This window comes from Heptranchias perlo, chromosome 26 (assembly GCF_035084215.1).
Source record: "Heptranchias perlo isolate sHepPer1 chromosome 26, sHepPer1.hap1, whole genome shotgun sequence".
In the NCBI taxonomy this organism is placed as follows: domain Eukaryota; kingdom Metazoa; phylum Chordata; class Chondrichthyes; order Hexanchiformes; family Hexanchidae; genus Heptranchias; species Heptranchias perlo.
This window is the reverse complement of record NC_090350.1, coordinates 35514651-35531289: the sequence shown is the minus strand read 5'-3', so window position 1 is coordinate 35531289 and position 16639 is coordinate 35514651. Positions and strand designations below refer to the sequence as shown.

General features: G+C 42.3%; 1 protein-coding gene across 6 annotated transcripts in view; it reads left to right on the top strand.

Moving 5' to 3' along the window:
- si:ch211-15d5.11 (nuclear receptor coactivator 7) overlaps positions 1-16639 on the top strand; it is an 87629-nt gene that overhangs the window by 58751 nt on the left and 12239 nt on the right. For all 6 annotated transcript variants that reach the window (XM_068006768.1, XM_068006769.1, XM_068006765.1 and 3 more), the window contains one exon: positions 12625-12784. In XM_068006768.1, the coding sequence (XP_067862869.1) occupies positions 12625-12784 (160 nt within the window). The remainder of the gene's footprint in view (positions 1-12624; positions 12785-16639) is intronic.

Genomic DNA, 16639 nt, shown 5'->3' with positions numbered 1-16639 from the left:
TTTTACATAATAGTTTCAGGTAGATTTAAAATGTGGAAGGAAAAATAACAAGAATTTACTGATGTAGAAGGGCAAGATATTCCTGGTGGAGTCATGCGATGTGATCTAATTGAAATGCTGCTATTTTACTGAAGATTTTTATTAAATCAGTTGTCGCTATTTGAATGGTACTTGTCCTCCTGCCAATTTTCTCTCTTCCATCTCCTCCTCCTCCCTTGAAGGCATTGATTCCCTTGTGACACACGCAGGTGCTGCCTGCTCTTCAGTACCTCAACATGTGGACATTCTGCATGCATGACTCTTGGTGCCGAGTGTTGGCAGGCTGTTCAACAATGATAGAGTCATCACAGCTGAGCCCAAGCCTCTCCTCATCTGCCATCCACATGTGTATACTTGCAACAGGAAAGCGCTGAGCTGCAGGACCTCTGGCTAATTTTTTCTGCCCTGTCCCAAAAAAATACCACAGTTAATAGTAGTGCTCCAATCTGCCCTTACTGAGATTTGATAATTCAGCATAGATAGACCAGAAGTCACACTTGGGACCATCCTAGTCTGTGTGGCTCTGTTACTCACTGTTTTATAAATTGAGTCATTAGGGAGCCTATCGTTAATCTGTGGGTAAAATAGCTGTTTTGTGTGCTTGAGTCACTAGCCGTGGTGCAGATATATGTCACAGATGATTTTGCGATTGAAAGTAGTGCAGGTATTTTGGATGACAGCGCTAACCTTTCATCTCTGGGACCCAGATTCACATTTGATGAGAATGATTGGGTGACACAGTCTCCCAGTTAACCCTATTCCTATTAAGTGTGAGGTCCATAGCACAAAAACACCCCCACTTGGCAGTCTCCCTCACTCCACAAGGATGCTGATCTAAAATTGTTGTAAAATTGTTTACAATTGTCAACCCCAGTCCATCACCGGCATCTCCACATCAGATCTAAAGGCTGTTAAGTTGGTGCAGAAGGGAATGCTCTTCTGAGGTTGGGGCTAACACACAAAGTACTGGATGTGAGCCACACAGATCAGGAAAGTCTCAGGTTCAATACTGAGTTGCTCCCCACTGATCCCTACCAAAAAGGTCAGATGTTTGGACGTTAGGTGAAGACAAGATTAGGCTCAGCTGTAATCTCCTATGGACAAATAGCTTGCTGATGCTCATCGTCTGGGATCACACGTAAAGAATAGCCACATGGGTGAGACCTGCCCGATTTTCATTGCATTAATTTCAATGGATAACCACGACCCAGGGAAAGGGAGGAAATTAAGGAATAAAACATTTTGTCTTTTTGAAGCTGATGTTTCAGAGCACTGTTCAAGCTTGATTTAGTCATTTTGATACTGCAATACAAATATTGATTATTATAAAAAGCAAAACTCTCACAATGAACATTTATCTCTGCACAGCAGTGACCAAGGACATATGTGTCAGAAGAGCCCAGTGGATACGTTTGTTATCTGACTTCCCTCCACTTCATTGCCCTATAGATCAAAGGTTATTTTTGTTACCTTGCTGCAGCCTTTATTTTCTTAGCAGTAAATATGGTCAATTGAGCAATACTGTATAAGATGAGCTTTAAAAGATAGGGTTTTAATACCCAATTTTCTCCCCTCCTGAAGGCACCAACTCTTGTCAGGGTACAGTTCCATGGGTGCCGCCACTCTCTAGTACCTCGCCTAAATGACCTTCTTCATGCATGAGACCAGATGGTGAGCATCGACAAGCATTGACAGTCCTGCCACATCCATTCGTAAATAGTGGTGGACAATTAAACAACTAACGGGAGGATGAGGCTCTGTAAACATCCCCATCCTCAATGATGGCGGAGTGCAGCACATGAGTGCAAAAGACAAGGCTGAAGCGTTTGCAACCGTCTTCAGCCAGAAGAGCCGAGTGGATGATCTATCCCGGCCTCCTCCCGATATCCCCACCATCACAGAAGCCAGTCTTCAGCCAATTCGATTCACTCCACGTGATGTCAAGAAATGGCTGAGTGCACTGGATACAGCAAAGGCTATGGGCCCTGACAACATCCCTGCTTGTGTTCCAGAACTAGCCACGCCTCTAGCCAAGCTGTTCCAGTACAGCTACAACACTGGCATCTACCCGACAATGTGGAAAATTGCCCAGATATGTCCTGTCCACAAAAAGCAGGATAAATCCAATCCGGCCAATTATCACCCCATCAGTCTTCTCTCAATCATCAGCAAAGTGATGGAAGGTGTCGTCGATAGTGCTATCAAGCGGCACTTACTCACCAATAACCTGCTCACCGATGCTCAGTTTGGGGTCCGGCAGGACCACTCGGCTCCAGACCTCATTACAGCCTTGGTTCAAACAATGACAAAAGAGCTGAATTCCAGAGGTGAGGTGAGAGTGACTGCCCTTGACATCAAGGCAGCATTTGACCGAGTGTGGCACCAAGGAGACCTAGTAAAATTGAAGTCAATGGGAATCAGGGGGAAAACTCTCCAGTGGCTGGAGTCATACCTAGCGCAAAGGAAGATGGTAATGGTTGTTGGAGGCCAATCATCTCAGCCCCAGGACATTGCTGCAGGAGTTCCTCAGGGCAGTGTCCGAGGCACAACCATCTTCAGCTGCTTCATCAGTGACCTTCCCTCCATCAGAAATGGGGATGTTCGCTGATGATTGCAGTGTTCAGTTTCATTCGCAACCCCTCAGATAATGAAGCAGTCCGTGCCCACATGCAGCAAGACCTGGACAACATCCAGGCTTGGGCTGATAAGTGGCAAGTAACATTCGCGCCGGACAAGTACCAGGCAATGACTATCTCCAACAAGAGAAAGTCTAACCACCTCCCCTTGACATTCAATGGCATTACCATCGCCGAATCCCCCACCATCAACATCCTGGGGGTCACCATTGACCAGGAATTTAACTGGACCAGCCATATAAATACTGTGGCTACAAGAGCAGGTCAGAGGCTGGGTATTCTGCGGCGAGTGACTCACTTCCTGACTCCCCAAAGCCTTTCCACCATTTACAAGGCACAAGTCAGGAGTGTGATGGAATACTCTCCACTTGCCTGGATGAGTGTAGCTCCAACAACACTCAAGAAGCTCGACACCATCCAGGGCAAAGCAGCTCGCTTGATTGGCACCCCATCCACCACCCTAAACATTCACTTCCTTCACCACCGGCACACTGTGGCTGCAGTGTGTACCATCCACAGGATGCACTGCAGCAACTCGCCAAGGCTTCTTCGACAGCACCTCCCAAACCCGTGACCTCTACCACCTAGAAGGACAAGGGCAGCAGGCACATGGGAACAACACCACCTGCACGTTCCCCTCCAAGTCATACACCATCCCAACTTGGAAATATATCGCCGTTCCTTCATCGTCGCTGGGTCAAAATCCTGGAACTCCCTTCCTAACAGCACCGTGGGAGAACCTTCACCACACCGACTGCAGCAGTTCAAGAAGACGGCTCACCACCACCTTCTCAAGGGCAATTAGGGATGGGCAATAAATGCTGGCCTCGCCAGCGATGCCCACATCCCATGAACGAATAAAAAAAAAAGTTCTTTGACCATGAACCACATCAAGCCTACACACACTAGATAGAACAGGTGTGACAACTCTGGCAGACTTTCTATCCTCTCCTGGGGGAACAAAGGCCAGTCATAGCACCCAAACCACTGTCCCAGCTGAGATAAGTTAACTCAGAGCAGACCAGGGAACAAACCTGGGACCTTCTTGGTCTGTATAATTTAGTGCTACGCCAGGCGGTCTCAACAAAAAATAAGTTTCAAAGAAGTAAGAGTAACAGAAAACTGAGTAAAGCTTTGAGTAAATTTACAAAGTCAAATCGTCCTATTTGCAATAGCATTTTCATGTCTTTGTATACTTTATTTCCCACTATATTTACAGCACCAGCAGCACAATCAAGGTTACTAACCAGTGCTGGCAAGAAACAAGAGTGTTTGTCAGCAGTATTTCAGCCATAACTGTGACGGCCATCATTAGGCAGAGGACTGTGGAAAATGGATGCCTTACATCCAAGGCTTTGTTATTTAAATTCCCATTACCAGAGTACAGCTGTATGTACATGTGATGTCATGCTGTGTGATGTAATCACATTGACAGGTTAATTATACAGGGTCTAACAACTGCTTACAATTATGCATAGTGGCAAAAATCTAAATTCGTGCAGTTCTGCTTAAAAGCAGCTCAGTTGCAGGGTGCAACAGAAGTACCCTCAAAAAAAGCTACAAAGGCTAAAAATAAATCCCTTTGCATCTTGTTGGCTCTACTTACACAAAGTTGCATCATGGCAAATTTCATATTGACTGGTTTATTATCTGATTTTGTTGTTATAATGCAATTCAAATCCTAGATAAAGCCTTTTTTTCATGTCACTCTGAGTTATCTGCTAGACTTCTTTGAGGCAGTGACTAAATGGTTAGATGAGTGCAATCCAATGAATATAGTTTTCTTGAAGTTTCATAAGGTGTTTGATGAAGTTCTCAATTTGTGTTCTTTATTTGCATGGATGTTGAACTGTAAGCGGAATTCTTGATAGGAGTATCAGTTGTGATTGTATGGTGTTTGTCGTACAGGAATAACACTGCATATTTAACCACCCTTAAAGGGGAAGGAACGTCTAAAGTGAGTGCTCTTTATTAAAAGTAATCTCCCTATTCTATACACCAAAATATAAGCCTCAGGAGTAATAAAAAGAAAAAAAATGGAAATTCTGAAAATACACAGTGGACCCGAAATTCTGCTCTGGCTTGGGCACAACGCTAGTGAAATCAGGAAGCACTTTTTCACACAAAGGGTAGTAGAAATCTGGAACACTCTCCCCCAAAAGGCTGTGGCTGCTGGGAAGACTTTCAAGACTGCGATCGATAGATTTTTGTTAGGTTAGGGTATGAAGGGATATGGAGTTGAGGTGCAGATCAACCATGATCTAATTGAATGGCGGAGCAGGCCCCGGGGACTGAATGGCCTACTCCTGCTCCTTATGTTCCTAGCGTATCTCTGGCACGCACATCTCTAGGGTAACTGTCAGAAGGGAGCCAGAAAATGGGGCAGAACCCAGTTCCACTGGGATTTCGCACCATGGAGAGGAGGCTAGAAAATTCCAGTGAGGCGGGGGGGGGAATCTTTCGCCCACACCCGCTATGTCAAGGGACTGTGTCTGGGAGAGTCCTCGGGCTTCCCTGAGAAATTCCATCCAGTACATCACCGGGTAGGCCCAACGGAACCCATGCCCACACACAGAGCAGGTGTAGGTTCAAATAGGGCAGAGTATAGGCCCCCAAAATGCTTCATGGAAATGGGGATCGATTACTATTAGAGGGCTACTTTGTTGTCCCTTCGGACCGAAAAGGAAAATCCTTAGCTGCTGCACCCGATAAGGACCTCCGGCTTCCACATTGGAGCGGCAGTACACCACTCTGATATCCCAAGCCTGCAGCAAAGGCAGGTGTCACTGATGGACCCTTACAGGCACAGGCCGACCGTCCTGACTGTGCAGATGACCCTATCTCCGGCATTTGGGACAGGATCTGCGTCTTTGTGCGCGGTTGCACTTAAGGCTCACTCGACCAAAGTTCAGACGGCCGAGCGACCAGTTCGGAACTTAGGCCCCAATAGGTGTAAGACAGATTAACATTTCAGGTGTCATTATCTTTGCCTGAACTGAACCTGTAAGATGAGCGTGTCCCTTTATAGGACTGAACAAAGCAAAAAGGGGAGAGAGAAACAATAGGTGAAAGCCTCAGAATTTTAACTGGTGTATTTTTTCTCCAGGACCCAGAAGAAATACACTATTGGTTGGGAAATGCTGGGGACTTGGCTGAGATCAGCTAACCTAGCACAGGGCAGGGATCAAACATGAGAGCTTCTATGCTGTATGGCTTAGTACACATCTATTTCATCTTATTCATTTTGGTCTTTGGTCTTCACTTGGTCTTTGTATAACGTTTGATTCAGGTGTTGAGACTTCTTGTTGCAATATCTTCCTATCCTTTGAATCTCTCATCCAGACTTGATCACCTTCACTTAGATTTAGTAGCATTTGACTCTGGATCTGAAATTATAGTTTTTCATCGGATGGGACTTATTTGCCTCCTTTTTCCTGGAAGGTGGTGAAATATGGTCACTGAGAAGCAAGATCTGGGTCAAAGTTGTTGTCAGCCATCTTCCTATTAAATATTTTCCTGGGCTGTAGCTATTATCCCAATGGTGTAGCATGGTATGCTAACAATACCAAGTGTGGGTCTTTTGATTTGCTCAGCAGATCATTTCTGATTTTCACCACTCTTTCTGTTTCCCCATTACTCTGTGGGTATTAGGACTACTTGTAAGGAGGGTAAATCCATTTTCCTTATGGAACGTCAACAACAACAGCTTGCATTTATATAGCACCTTTAACGTAGTAAAATGTCCCAAGGCGCTTCACGGGACCGTTATCAAACAAAATTTGACACCAAACCACGTAAGGAGACATTTGGACAGGTGACCAAAAGCTTGGTCAAAGAAGTAGGTTTTAAGGAGCGTCTTAAAGGAGGAAAGAGAGATGGAGAGGCCGAAAGGTTTAGGGAAGGAATTCCAGAGCTTAGGGCCCAGGCAGCTGAAGGCAAGGCCGCCAATGGTGGAGCAATGAAATTCGGGGATGCGCAAGAGGCCAGAATTGGAGGAGCGCAGAGATCTCGGAGGGTTGTAAGGCTGGAGGAGGTTACAGAGATAGGGAGGGGCGAGGCCATGGAGGGATTTGGAATTTTAAAAACTTCACAGTTTTTTTTGCAGGAATTGCAGCCCATTATCCCACGTTACTTCTTCCTGGTCAATTTGTGCCAGATCCAAAATGTCACCATTAGCAGCTGCTATCTTTAGCAAAGGTAGCATCCAACAGGAAGCCCCTCCCAAGGAGGGTTTTGGTGCCTTCAGATGCGCTGTTTGCAGCTTGTTCACTGGGTTGCCTCCAATGGCATTCATGTCCTCAGGGCCAACCCTATAAAATAAATGAGGTGAGATATGTTCACAGAATGGAATCCTTACTCATTTACAAATGACAAGGTGTCTTTAGCAGTTGATAGCACTCACCGATGTCACTGTTCAAACAAAAGTGCATGTTTAAAAAAATAAGAGGCAGAAAGAAACAATAAAATCATGATAATGAAAATGGTAATTCTTTGTAACTGATTTTAAAGGGGGCAGAGAATGATGTTAGCTGTTCAAACAGTCATGGTACTTTGACATTGTGGTAAGTATTTCTGGTTGAGAAAAGCCTATTTTGTTTGTACTTAAATTAATCTGCTGTTGCAAATTACACTAAATTAACACAAATAATTAATGTAACTACATCTCATCACATTCCAGTTACTCGAACTATTTCCCTTTGAAAATGTCTTTGAATTTGCAGTGAGTAAATATGTGGTCTGCTTTGGCGTACAAGGAATATCCCAGGTTCGATCCTCATATTTCCTGAGTCAGCTGATCTGAGTCAGGGTGTCAGTGGAGGTGCTACGGCAGACCTAAATTTGGTGGTGGGGGGGGGGAGAAGAACCAGCTAGACTTCCTGTTTCTACTCGCTATCCAGTGACCCTCTGCTGCAAAGTGCATGTATGCGATTGTCAGAAGAGCTCAGGATTGGACTTGTTTGTGATGCCCCCAAGGGTGAATAGCTTGGCAGTTGTTACTGTCTTGGCTCATGGATGAAGAATGGCCACTTGGGTGAGGTACTGGGGGGGCTACTGGGTCCCATGGATCATTACCTCAGCAAGAATACTTCAAAAGAGACAAGAAAACAGGGGGAAAAAATCAGCTTTCTTCAATTCGGAAAATTCACTTTATGGCTCATATGGACTCGTAATGGGACAGCAGCCTGGTGATCAGCAAATGAACATGATATAAACAGTATATTTCTCTTTTAAAATTCAAATAGTTGCTGAGAGTGAAGATTATCATCCTTTTATCTCTTTGGTCTTTTTCTGTGTACTTTTCTTTAAATAATGAGTGCTGGTGACATCATGAGGGAGAACTGCCTTGGAAGAGTAACTGAGCCAAAAGAGCGTAAATTAGGTGACTTAACATCAATAAAGATCTAATCATTAACTCAGAATGCATCAGCAATGATGAGGTTTAACTGTGTATGTTAACTCCCTCACACTGGCACAGTGACCACTTCAAACCTGTTCCACCCAAGAGTTTTTTGCTTCATCGCTTCTCGGCCTTTTGGCTAAGATCAAGTGGTCAAGTGGGGGAAGGCAACCATTTGGAGCCTTCCTGCCATTGTATGCCGGGGGGATGCAGTCAGGGAGAAATCCCCTCGGGCAGAGTGTAGAGCTTTGGCTTGTAGAGCTTTGGCTTGATGTAATGTCACTGCAAGGAATCTGGAATGAATCTGTAAGGCAATAAGGCACCCCAGAGTGTCAAAAAAAAAATGTGAAGCCAGTTCACACAGCACAGAGTTTGAACATCCCAGGGCAACAACGACTTGCATTTATATAGCACTTTTAATGTTTAAAAAAAGTCCCAAGGCGCTTCATAGATAGGTGTATGCAAAAACAGATGGCAAACCAGGAAAGGGGAGGTTAAGAAGAATGTCCTGAAAGGTTTTTTAAGAGAAAGGCTTAGGAAGAGAACAGTTATACCAGAAATGCGTCTTCCATTCCTTCCTCCCAGCTACGCCATTCCGGTTTTCTCCCATCCTCTCCAGAACAAAGTGCCTGTGTGATATTAATGTAATAATGCCTAACGTGTTCATCTGAAACTCCTCCGCTCTTTTAGCAGAAAGGTCCACCCGTGTAAAATAAATCAGTTAATGTCTCCACAGAAATATCGGAGAGAAGGATTTGAGACAAACATGTTCATTGTCTGTAAATTAGTATCCGCAACCTAAAGTGTAAGCTGGTAACCATCCAATTAGAAGTGGGTACCCGGTCGCTAAACCACTTATGTTTTGTGAATTTGAACATCCTAGATGGAAATTTAATAAAGACATAAGGCAGCAAGCAAGAAACGTCCCATTTGATTTCTTGCTGGATGTCCTATTATTGCATAGTGTCCAAAATTTTCAGCAAGTTTAATTCACTTTTCAGCTTTTTTTGAAATTGCAAATTGTAAAATGCAAAATGCTCGTTATGTGTGGCAGGACCTACTATAGTAATTGGTTAATGACTTCATTGAATAGCAGCCTTGGATCTGCTTTTCGTTGCTTTAACATTGTATCCTGGTGATGTATTATGTTAAAATATGTGGGGATTAATATATTGTAACTAACTTGTTTCAGCATAATTTTCATCCAGTTGATGGAACGATTATAATTACAGTGGAGGCTTTTCCATTTTCATTCATCATTTTAGCATAGTCCTATTCCAGGTAAAGTGTTGAAGATTAATCTGTCGCTGGTTCTCAGTGACGTGACTAAATGATTGCAATTGCCGATCATTCCACAATAACAAGAAATATTTTTCTGGATGGTGATCACTGAAATTGCTCGGGTATTAAATTTTGCTCAGGGTGACATAAGATGGTTTTATACAGCAGTCGGTGTGCATGTCCAGGTCTCAGGAGGGTGACCTATGTACTGCACTTTCCCAGTGTTTACTTGTAGTTACTCTCGGTCTCCCGGTAGACCGACTCCTACGTCATAAACCTGCTAATTACATAGAATTTATAGCACAGAAACAGGCCATTCGGCCCAACTAGTCTGTACCAGTGTTTACTTCTATTCCTTTCTCCCTCATGTCCTCACCTAGCTTCCCCTTGAATGCATCTATACTAATCACCTCAACCACTCCATGTGATAGCAAGTTCTACATTCTTACCATTCTTTGGGTAAAGAAGTTTCCCCTGAATTCCCTTTTGGATTTATTAGTGACTATCTTATATTTATGGCCCCTACTTTCGGCCTCCCCCCACAAGTGGAAATATCTTCTCTACGTCAACCCTATCAAACTCCTTCATAATTTTAAAGACATCTGATCAGGTCACCTCTCAGCCTTCTCTTTTCTAGAGCCCCTTGCCTGTTCAGTCTTTCCTGATAATTATAACCTCTCAGTTGTGGTATCATCCTTGTAAATATTTTTTGTTGTTGTTAATTTGCTGATTCTGCACGTGGGTGAGTGTGGATGGGGGAGAGGAAAGGGAGGTGAAAGGGGTGGTGGCTGGGAAGAGCAGAAAAAATGAATTGGCTGGTAAGGGAGGTGGACTCAAGGGATGAGACTGCTGCCAGTTTATATTGGTGGATAGCCCTCCCCATGTATCCAAATAAGCACCATCACGAGGCCAACCACTGAGGTGGGCCTGATTTATGCTGTTTCAGCTATTTGTAGTGGCAGACAAGAGGATAAATATTTGCAATTCTCCTGACAAATGAATGAATATCACTCAAAGATAGCATTTGTTGTACTCTTCATTTTGTGGTACACAAGCCTAAATGTACATTCCTAGTGCTAGCCAGGGTTCTAGCATTCTTACTGTTGATGGTGTCAGTAGCCAAACAATTCTGTTGCACTGGAAAAGAGCCAAGAGATTACACCATTGGTATGAGGTAAAAACATGCAGTTGTCATTATAAACTTTTTCTAAGTTGTTTTAAAATATTATATGTAAAAATTTTTGACAGTGTGTACAATATTTTAATAAAAAACACTGGCTTTTCTAAAGATCCCCCTTGTTGAATTGATTAAGCAGCTGGTATACCATACTGGGAACCTGAGACTGTAGGCTATGAATGATTATCTACATTATCATAATGTTAACCAGGGCAGGCTCCTGATTAGTCAAGACAAGATTTATGGCCATGTTTACAGCCCACTTTAAAAGCTCAGTCTGTTCTGTGGATTGGTTTATTCTTCTGACTGGAGAGGCTAGGACAAGAGGAGTCTAATCAGTGAGTATGGGTCTCTCTACTGTGGGGATGGACTAGGTTCTTATTAATGTTGTTTTAGGTTTAAGTATGCATTTGAATTGAGGGTGATTATAACAGAGTGGATCATTGAGAGCAGCTGAGTTGCAATGGTTATGGAACTGGTATTGTTGACTATTAGTTTGCAAGGTGATTGCCTTCTCTAAATTAATCTCTTTGAAATTTGATTTTTACCATACTTAACGCTCATAGATGATTTTGACAAGCAGTTAAATATTTGGGCTGAACTATCAGCAGCATTAATTGTATCATATGACTTGCAATAAGGGAGTGGCTTATTACATTGTTTTTTGAGGTTTGGATCCTGAGTGAATCTAGTCTGGATTAACTGAATTAAAGTTTCCTCTCTCTCTCTCTTGGTTAGTTGTAAGGGTAGAAGGGGAAATGAGTTTAGGAAAGTCTTAACTCAATTCCAGTGAACTTGAGGCCACTGTACAAGTCTAGCTGTAGTTTGTGTTATTTGGTAGTCTTGCTCACACAGGACAACTGATGTGGAATGGACATCTTCGTTGTACACTAGCACCTGCTACTCTGAGGTATGAAGTAAGTTACATTGTTGGAGTAGTGTAGATAGATACCCTACACCTAACTCTTACAGTACCAGACCTGAGATTGCATAATGCTGAGACTGGGTGTAAAAAGAGAAAAACATTTAACTTTCCCTGCACCATCATCCTTGTGTTGAGTACAAATTCATATGATTTTTTTTCTTTTCTAAAAGTAACCAAGTTGAAGTATTTGTAATTTAGTTTTAAAGAGATTTTTAAAAACTTGAAATTCTATTAAGAATCCTGGGTGAAAAATAGCCTTTTTATAAAAGTCACATTATTCCAGATCGTTATACAGATAGTATCTACATAGGGTGCCTGGGCTCTCCATTTAAATTCTTTTCTTCAAAAGAATTAAGAGGGATATCAAAGTCAAACTTTCTGTGTCTTCTTATTTCTGAATACATGAATCTTCCTACTCAAGGGACTGGTTTTATTCCGAGAGGCTAAGATGGAGTTGAGAGAAGAGTGAGTTCTTAACACATTATTTGTGTTGCGTGTGTGCTTTAAAATAATTGCTTTACTTTTTAGTACATGCCTAAAAGTCTTTTTTTTTAAGTATCTATCTATGTGTAGATTTATTTGTGTAAAAAAAAAACTGGATTAGTATCAGCCTGGCTTTCTGCAATCAATGGGAATCCTACTAAAATTCCAGTTTGCAATTGTATCACAGTCGGGGTTATTTTTAGATCTGAGCCAGATTATTTCTGCAAGGGCAAAAGATGAAGATTTCTGATTTGTAATGAGCACCATCATTTTGAATGAGTGGTGTTTCTTTGAATGATAACTCTTACTGGGTTCCAGTCCTGCTCCAGATACTTGAGCACATAATCTAGGCTGGCACTTCGGTGCAGTACTGAGAAAAAGATCGAAAGTGCCATTTTTTTTGGATGAGATGTTAAACCAAGACCCTGTCTGCCCCCTCAAGTGGACAAAAAAATGCCATGGCACTATTTGAAGAAGAGCAAGGGAGTTCTCCCAGTGTGCTGGCTAATATTTATCCCTTAATTATCAGGTCACTTATCTCATTGTTGTGTTTTCCTACATTGTAACAGTGACTACACTTCAAAAGTACTTCATTGGCTGTGAAGCACTTTGGAATGTCCTGAGGCCATGAAAAGTGCTATATAAATGCAAGTTTGTTCTTTCATTTACTGTTCTGTCATTGCAGGGTGACTGAATTACACGAATACCTGAAACATTGGAGACCTGATATTTATTTGCTTGAAAGAATGGGTGACACTCAAGTAGATGACTTTGTTCTCCTGGATGGAAAGTGTGCATTTTCTTTGAACGAAAATTTTTTTGATAGACTGTTTGAAGAGTGGGAGGTGAGTTAAATCTTTCATTTAATTATGGTAGTGGAGAATGCATCAGCAAGTGTAAAGAAAATTCACTCCAGGACTGGATAACTTATTGTTAATGGGAAGCTGACAGAAGATCAATTGGTAAAAGATCAAATCCCAATTAAGGTCTTGTTTTTGAAGCAGTTTCTTCCTAGTTAACTTGAAATCCTGATTCAGGTCAAGCCTTCAATTTAGCAATATTGAGCTAATATGGATAGTTTACATATCATATGATCCATTTCCCCACTGCCAAAACATAAAATCTATGACTCATAAGAGTTCAACATTTATGAAGCTTCCATCTGCCTAAATTCTTGATTTCATGTTCACTGGCATCTACAAATATGGTTTCTCATTCTCATTTATGCCAGTTTATCCCTATCGGCTGTGGCTCTGTTCTCCAGCCTTGTGATACTTAAATGGCAACTTGCCCTGGCTCCTGCTGCCAATTGTAAATCTCTTCCTTCTTCTACCCTGCTAGGGTGTCACCAATTTTAAATTGACAGTGGGAGCCTGGACTGGAAGTGGAACTGCAAGTTGTCATTTAAACATCACAGTGCTGGAGGAGTGGAGCAACAGCTGATAGGAGTGTGCTGGTATGGTGTTGCTGCTGGGTCCATCTTTGGAGATATTACTCTGGGGAGGGAAACCTGAGGGAGAATATGACCTAGTACAAGATTGTGTTCCCACTTTTAGCCTTCAACTAGGGACATAAATTTCTAGTCTTGTGCTTGAATATAGCTGCTTTTACATTGCATGAGACCAACGTGAGTGCTACCAGTTCTTGAAACACGAGTCTCGCACAGTCGAGTGCAAGCTGAATGTAAAATTGCAGGGACTCGCAGGTCGGGTGAAAACAAGTCATGTAAGTCCTGGAAGCCTTACGATCGGCAAGCTGCCTGAGACTTGCATTTGGGAACTGACTGTCCACTGTGCGAGATGCTGTCAGTTTAAATATGGCAAGTAATGCAGAATTACTTACCCCATAATACATAAAGAAAGTGGGGCAGGGAGAAGGACTGCACTAGCTACCTGGCTCAACTCCAGTCAAGCCCCCCAGCTGCTTGGTTTGAAAGCTGTAAATGCGTTTTGGGTTTCAGCCAGGCAGTACCTTGTTTATACTACCTGACTGAAACTTCAGTTGTGCTGCACAGGCATGAGCTCTGCGCGTGCTTACTTACCACATTAAGAAACTGAATCCCTTTCACCTCAACTGCCTGAGACGACTAATGAAGATCAGATGACACCGAAGTTCTTAATTTTTTTAAAAAATAATTTTCTGTGGTGCATTGACAACGGGGAAGTGATTTTTTTTTGGTGGTCAGCAAGAGATAAAGACTGCTTAAAAACTACGCTGAAATGGTGCCAAATTGACCTCCATAAGTGAGAACAACCTGCTCAAGATAAGAAAGCATAGCAAAAAACCATTGATGAAGGCACCTCCTACTATGAGGCCTGTCATTATTGTTGATGCTAAATGTAAATGCCAGATGAGGAAGTCTTGCTTGAAAAATAGATTCCCCAACCTGCTGTATCCAGGATCCACTGTCCAATCTGAGGACACTCCTTCCGAGCAAAAATAGGTCTAATCAGTCACCAAATAACTCGCTGCAAAAAATTAGATGATATTCTGGCTGTTTTCTTTGATATTGAATGACTAACAACGACATGCGTGCACAGAGCTTCTGTTGAAGTAGTTACATTTTTAATGTTTAGACCCTGTGAGTAGCAGTGTCTGTAGTGTTAAACATTTTCCATCTACACTACAGTTGTAGTGTAAGTGGACCCACAGAGCTGTAACTGAGTCTTTCCAGATCAATGTCTGTGAGATCTGAGAACAATAGCCTTGCGACCGAGTGATTCAGAAAGAAAGAATTTGCATTTTATATTGCGCCTCACTTTGGATAGTGTTTATCTTATCGTGCCTATGTTTTGGGGTTTTTACATTAGACCTGTTCCTTGGGTTCAGCATCACCAGCCACTCCCATCTGCAAATCTTGTGTCCCCTACAATCCAGAGCGTGCCTCTACCTGCCGAACATCTAGGTAAACCTAGTGAGACCCAAGGGTCAAACAGAGAACCCTCATCACTACTCTGGCTTGTTGGGATATATCGTGAGCTGTTACATGATCTCTTCAAATAAAAAAAAGAAAATGCTGGAGACGCTCAGCAAGTGAGGCAGCATCTGTGGAGCAAGAAAGAGCTAACGTTTCAAGTCTAAGACCTTTTGTCAGAACAGGATCTACATGATCGCTTCAGCTTTGTAGACTGAAGGATAACGTTTCACAGGCTATAAACCACTAGATAAATTTATTGACTTTATAAAATGAGTAAAAGTTTGGGCCCTCTTAGCCTGCTAACAATAGTAACAGCATTCTTTCAACCTACACATTGATGTAATTGAAATAAATGCAAATGAGGAAGGCCATTCAACCCATCTTTACTCATCTATCCAACCGTTGCTGAAAGATCCCAGGGTTTTTGCCGCCTCCTACCTTGGCCAGAAGTCCATTCCGTACATTCTTCATTCTTCTTATGAAGACCCACCTGATATTTGCCACGTTATCAGTGTGATTGAACTGAGATCTGTCTTATTTCAAAATTACATTTAAAAACAGGTTAATGTTTTGGGTCTATGTCATTCACCAGTTATGATTGAGGGCTACACCTGAAATGTTCACCTGTCTTTTCTCTTTTGCAGAAAATGATTGTAATATACAATAGGTCAATCATTGTGTTTTTATTTCAGATTTTCAACATTTGCAGTTTTTTTTAATTTGGAGAAACATTGAAGCTGCTTTTATAGAGTCTGGGAGCCTGATGTCCTGCTTTTAAATCTGCTTTACCGTAACCTGGCATTACCCTCAACAACCCACGTAAAACAGCCGGGATAAAGAGGCTGGTTTAGTAATAATGTAAACACAAGTCTCTATATTTAAAAAAAAGAGACTAGCTCACCGGTTAGTGTGTAAAACTGGAAGAAGGTGCAGTGATAGTGCAAGTGTAGAGTTGTCTATTGTGGGGTTTGATTCCAAGTATATTGACTGACAGCCCTCTGTTATCTCTCCCAAGCGGGAGCCTGGATAGTGCAACAGCATACTGTTCAAATATGAGGTTTTTGCAGCCGAGCCTTATCCCGTCCTCTCAGCAAGGGTCATTGGATAGTGATCAGGACTTGCAACCTGGGTGATTTTCCCCACCCCAACTCCCTAATTCTGGGTGCTGATGCCAATTGGTTGCCAGCTAACTCAGCACAGACCACATCCCAAACCTGAAACCCTTCTCTAAATGGTTCAGTACCCCCCTCCCCGGTAAATATGACTCTCGGAGCCATTTGGGTAGCTCGTTGGTACATGCTTTAATGGGAAATGGGATGAAGGATAGTTTCTACTCTGCAGTAGTACAATCTACAAAGGAAGATGCATGTAATCTTCCTGCATTTTGTTTAATTGCATCTAAAATATTTAATGTAGAATAATGAAGCTTTTCTCTTAAAACACTTTTTTCACCCATTGAAGCCAGAGTTGGGCCATTCCGTAAGCTGCCATTCAAACAAGTTATTGATGGACAGTTTAAAAATCACTCCTTTATGCAGAATAGATTCATTAACAAACCTGTTTACTGTAAAGGTATTGTTCCTTTTTTTGGTCCGAGTCCGAGTTAAACGCTTGCATTCCTTTTTTGTAAGTTTTAAAAAAGGAAATTGATGTCAGCCACTTGTTTTATATTTTAAATCTGCTAAACGTGTTAGTGCAGTTTGCTTTGAGGCACTACCATCCACAAAAGGTTAAGTATAAGTGGGAGAATGGCAAGACCTGTAGTAAAGGGAAGAAAAGCAAA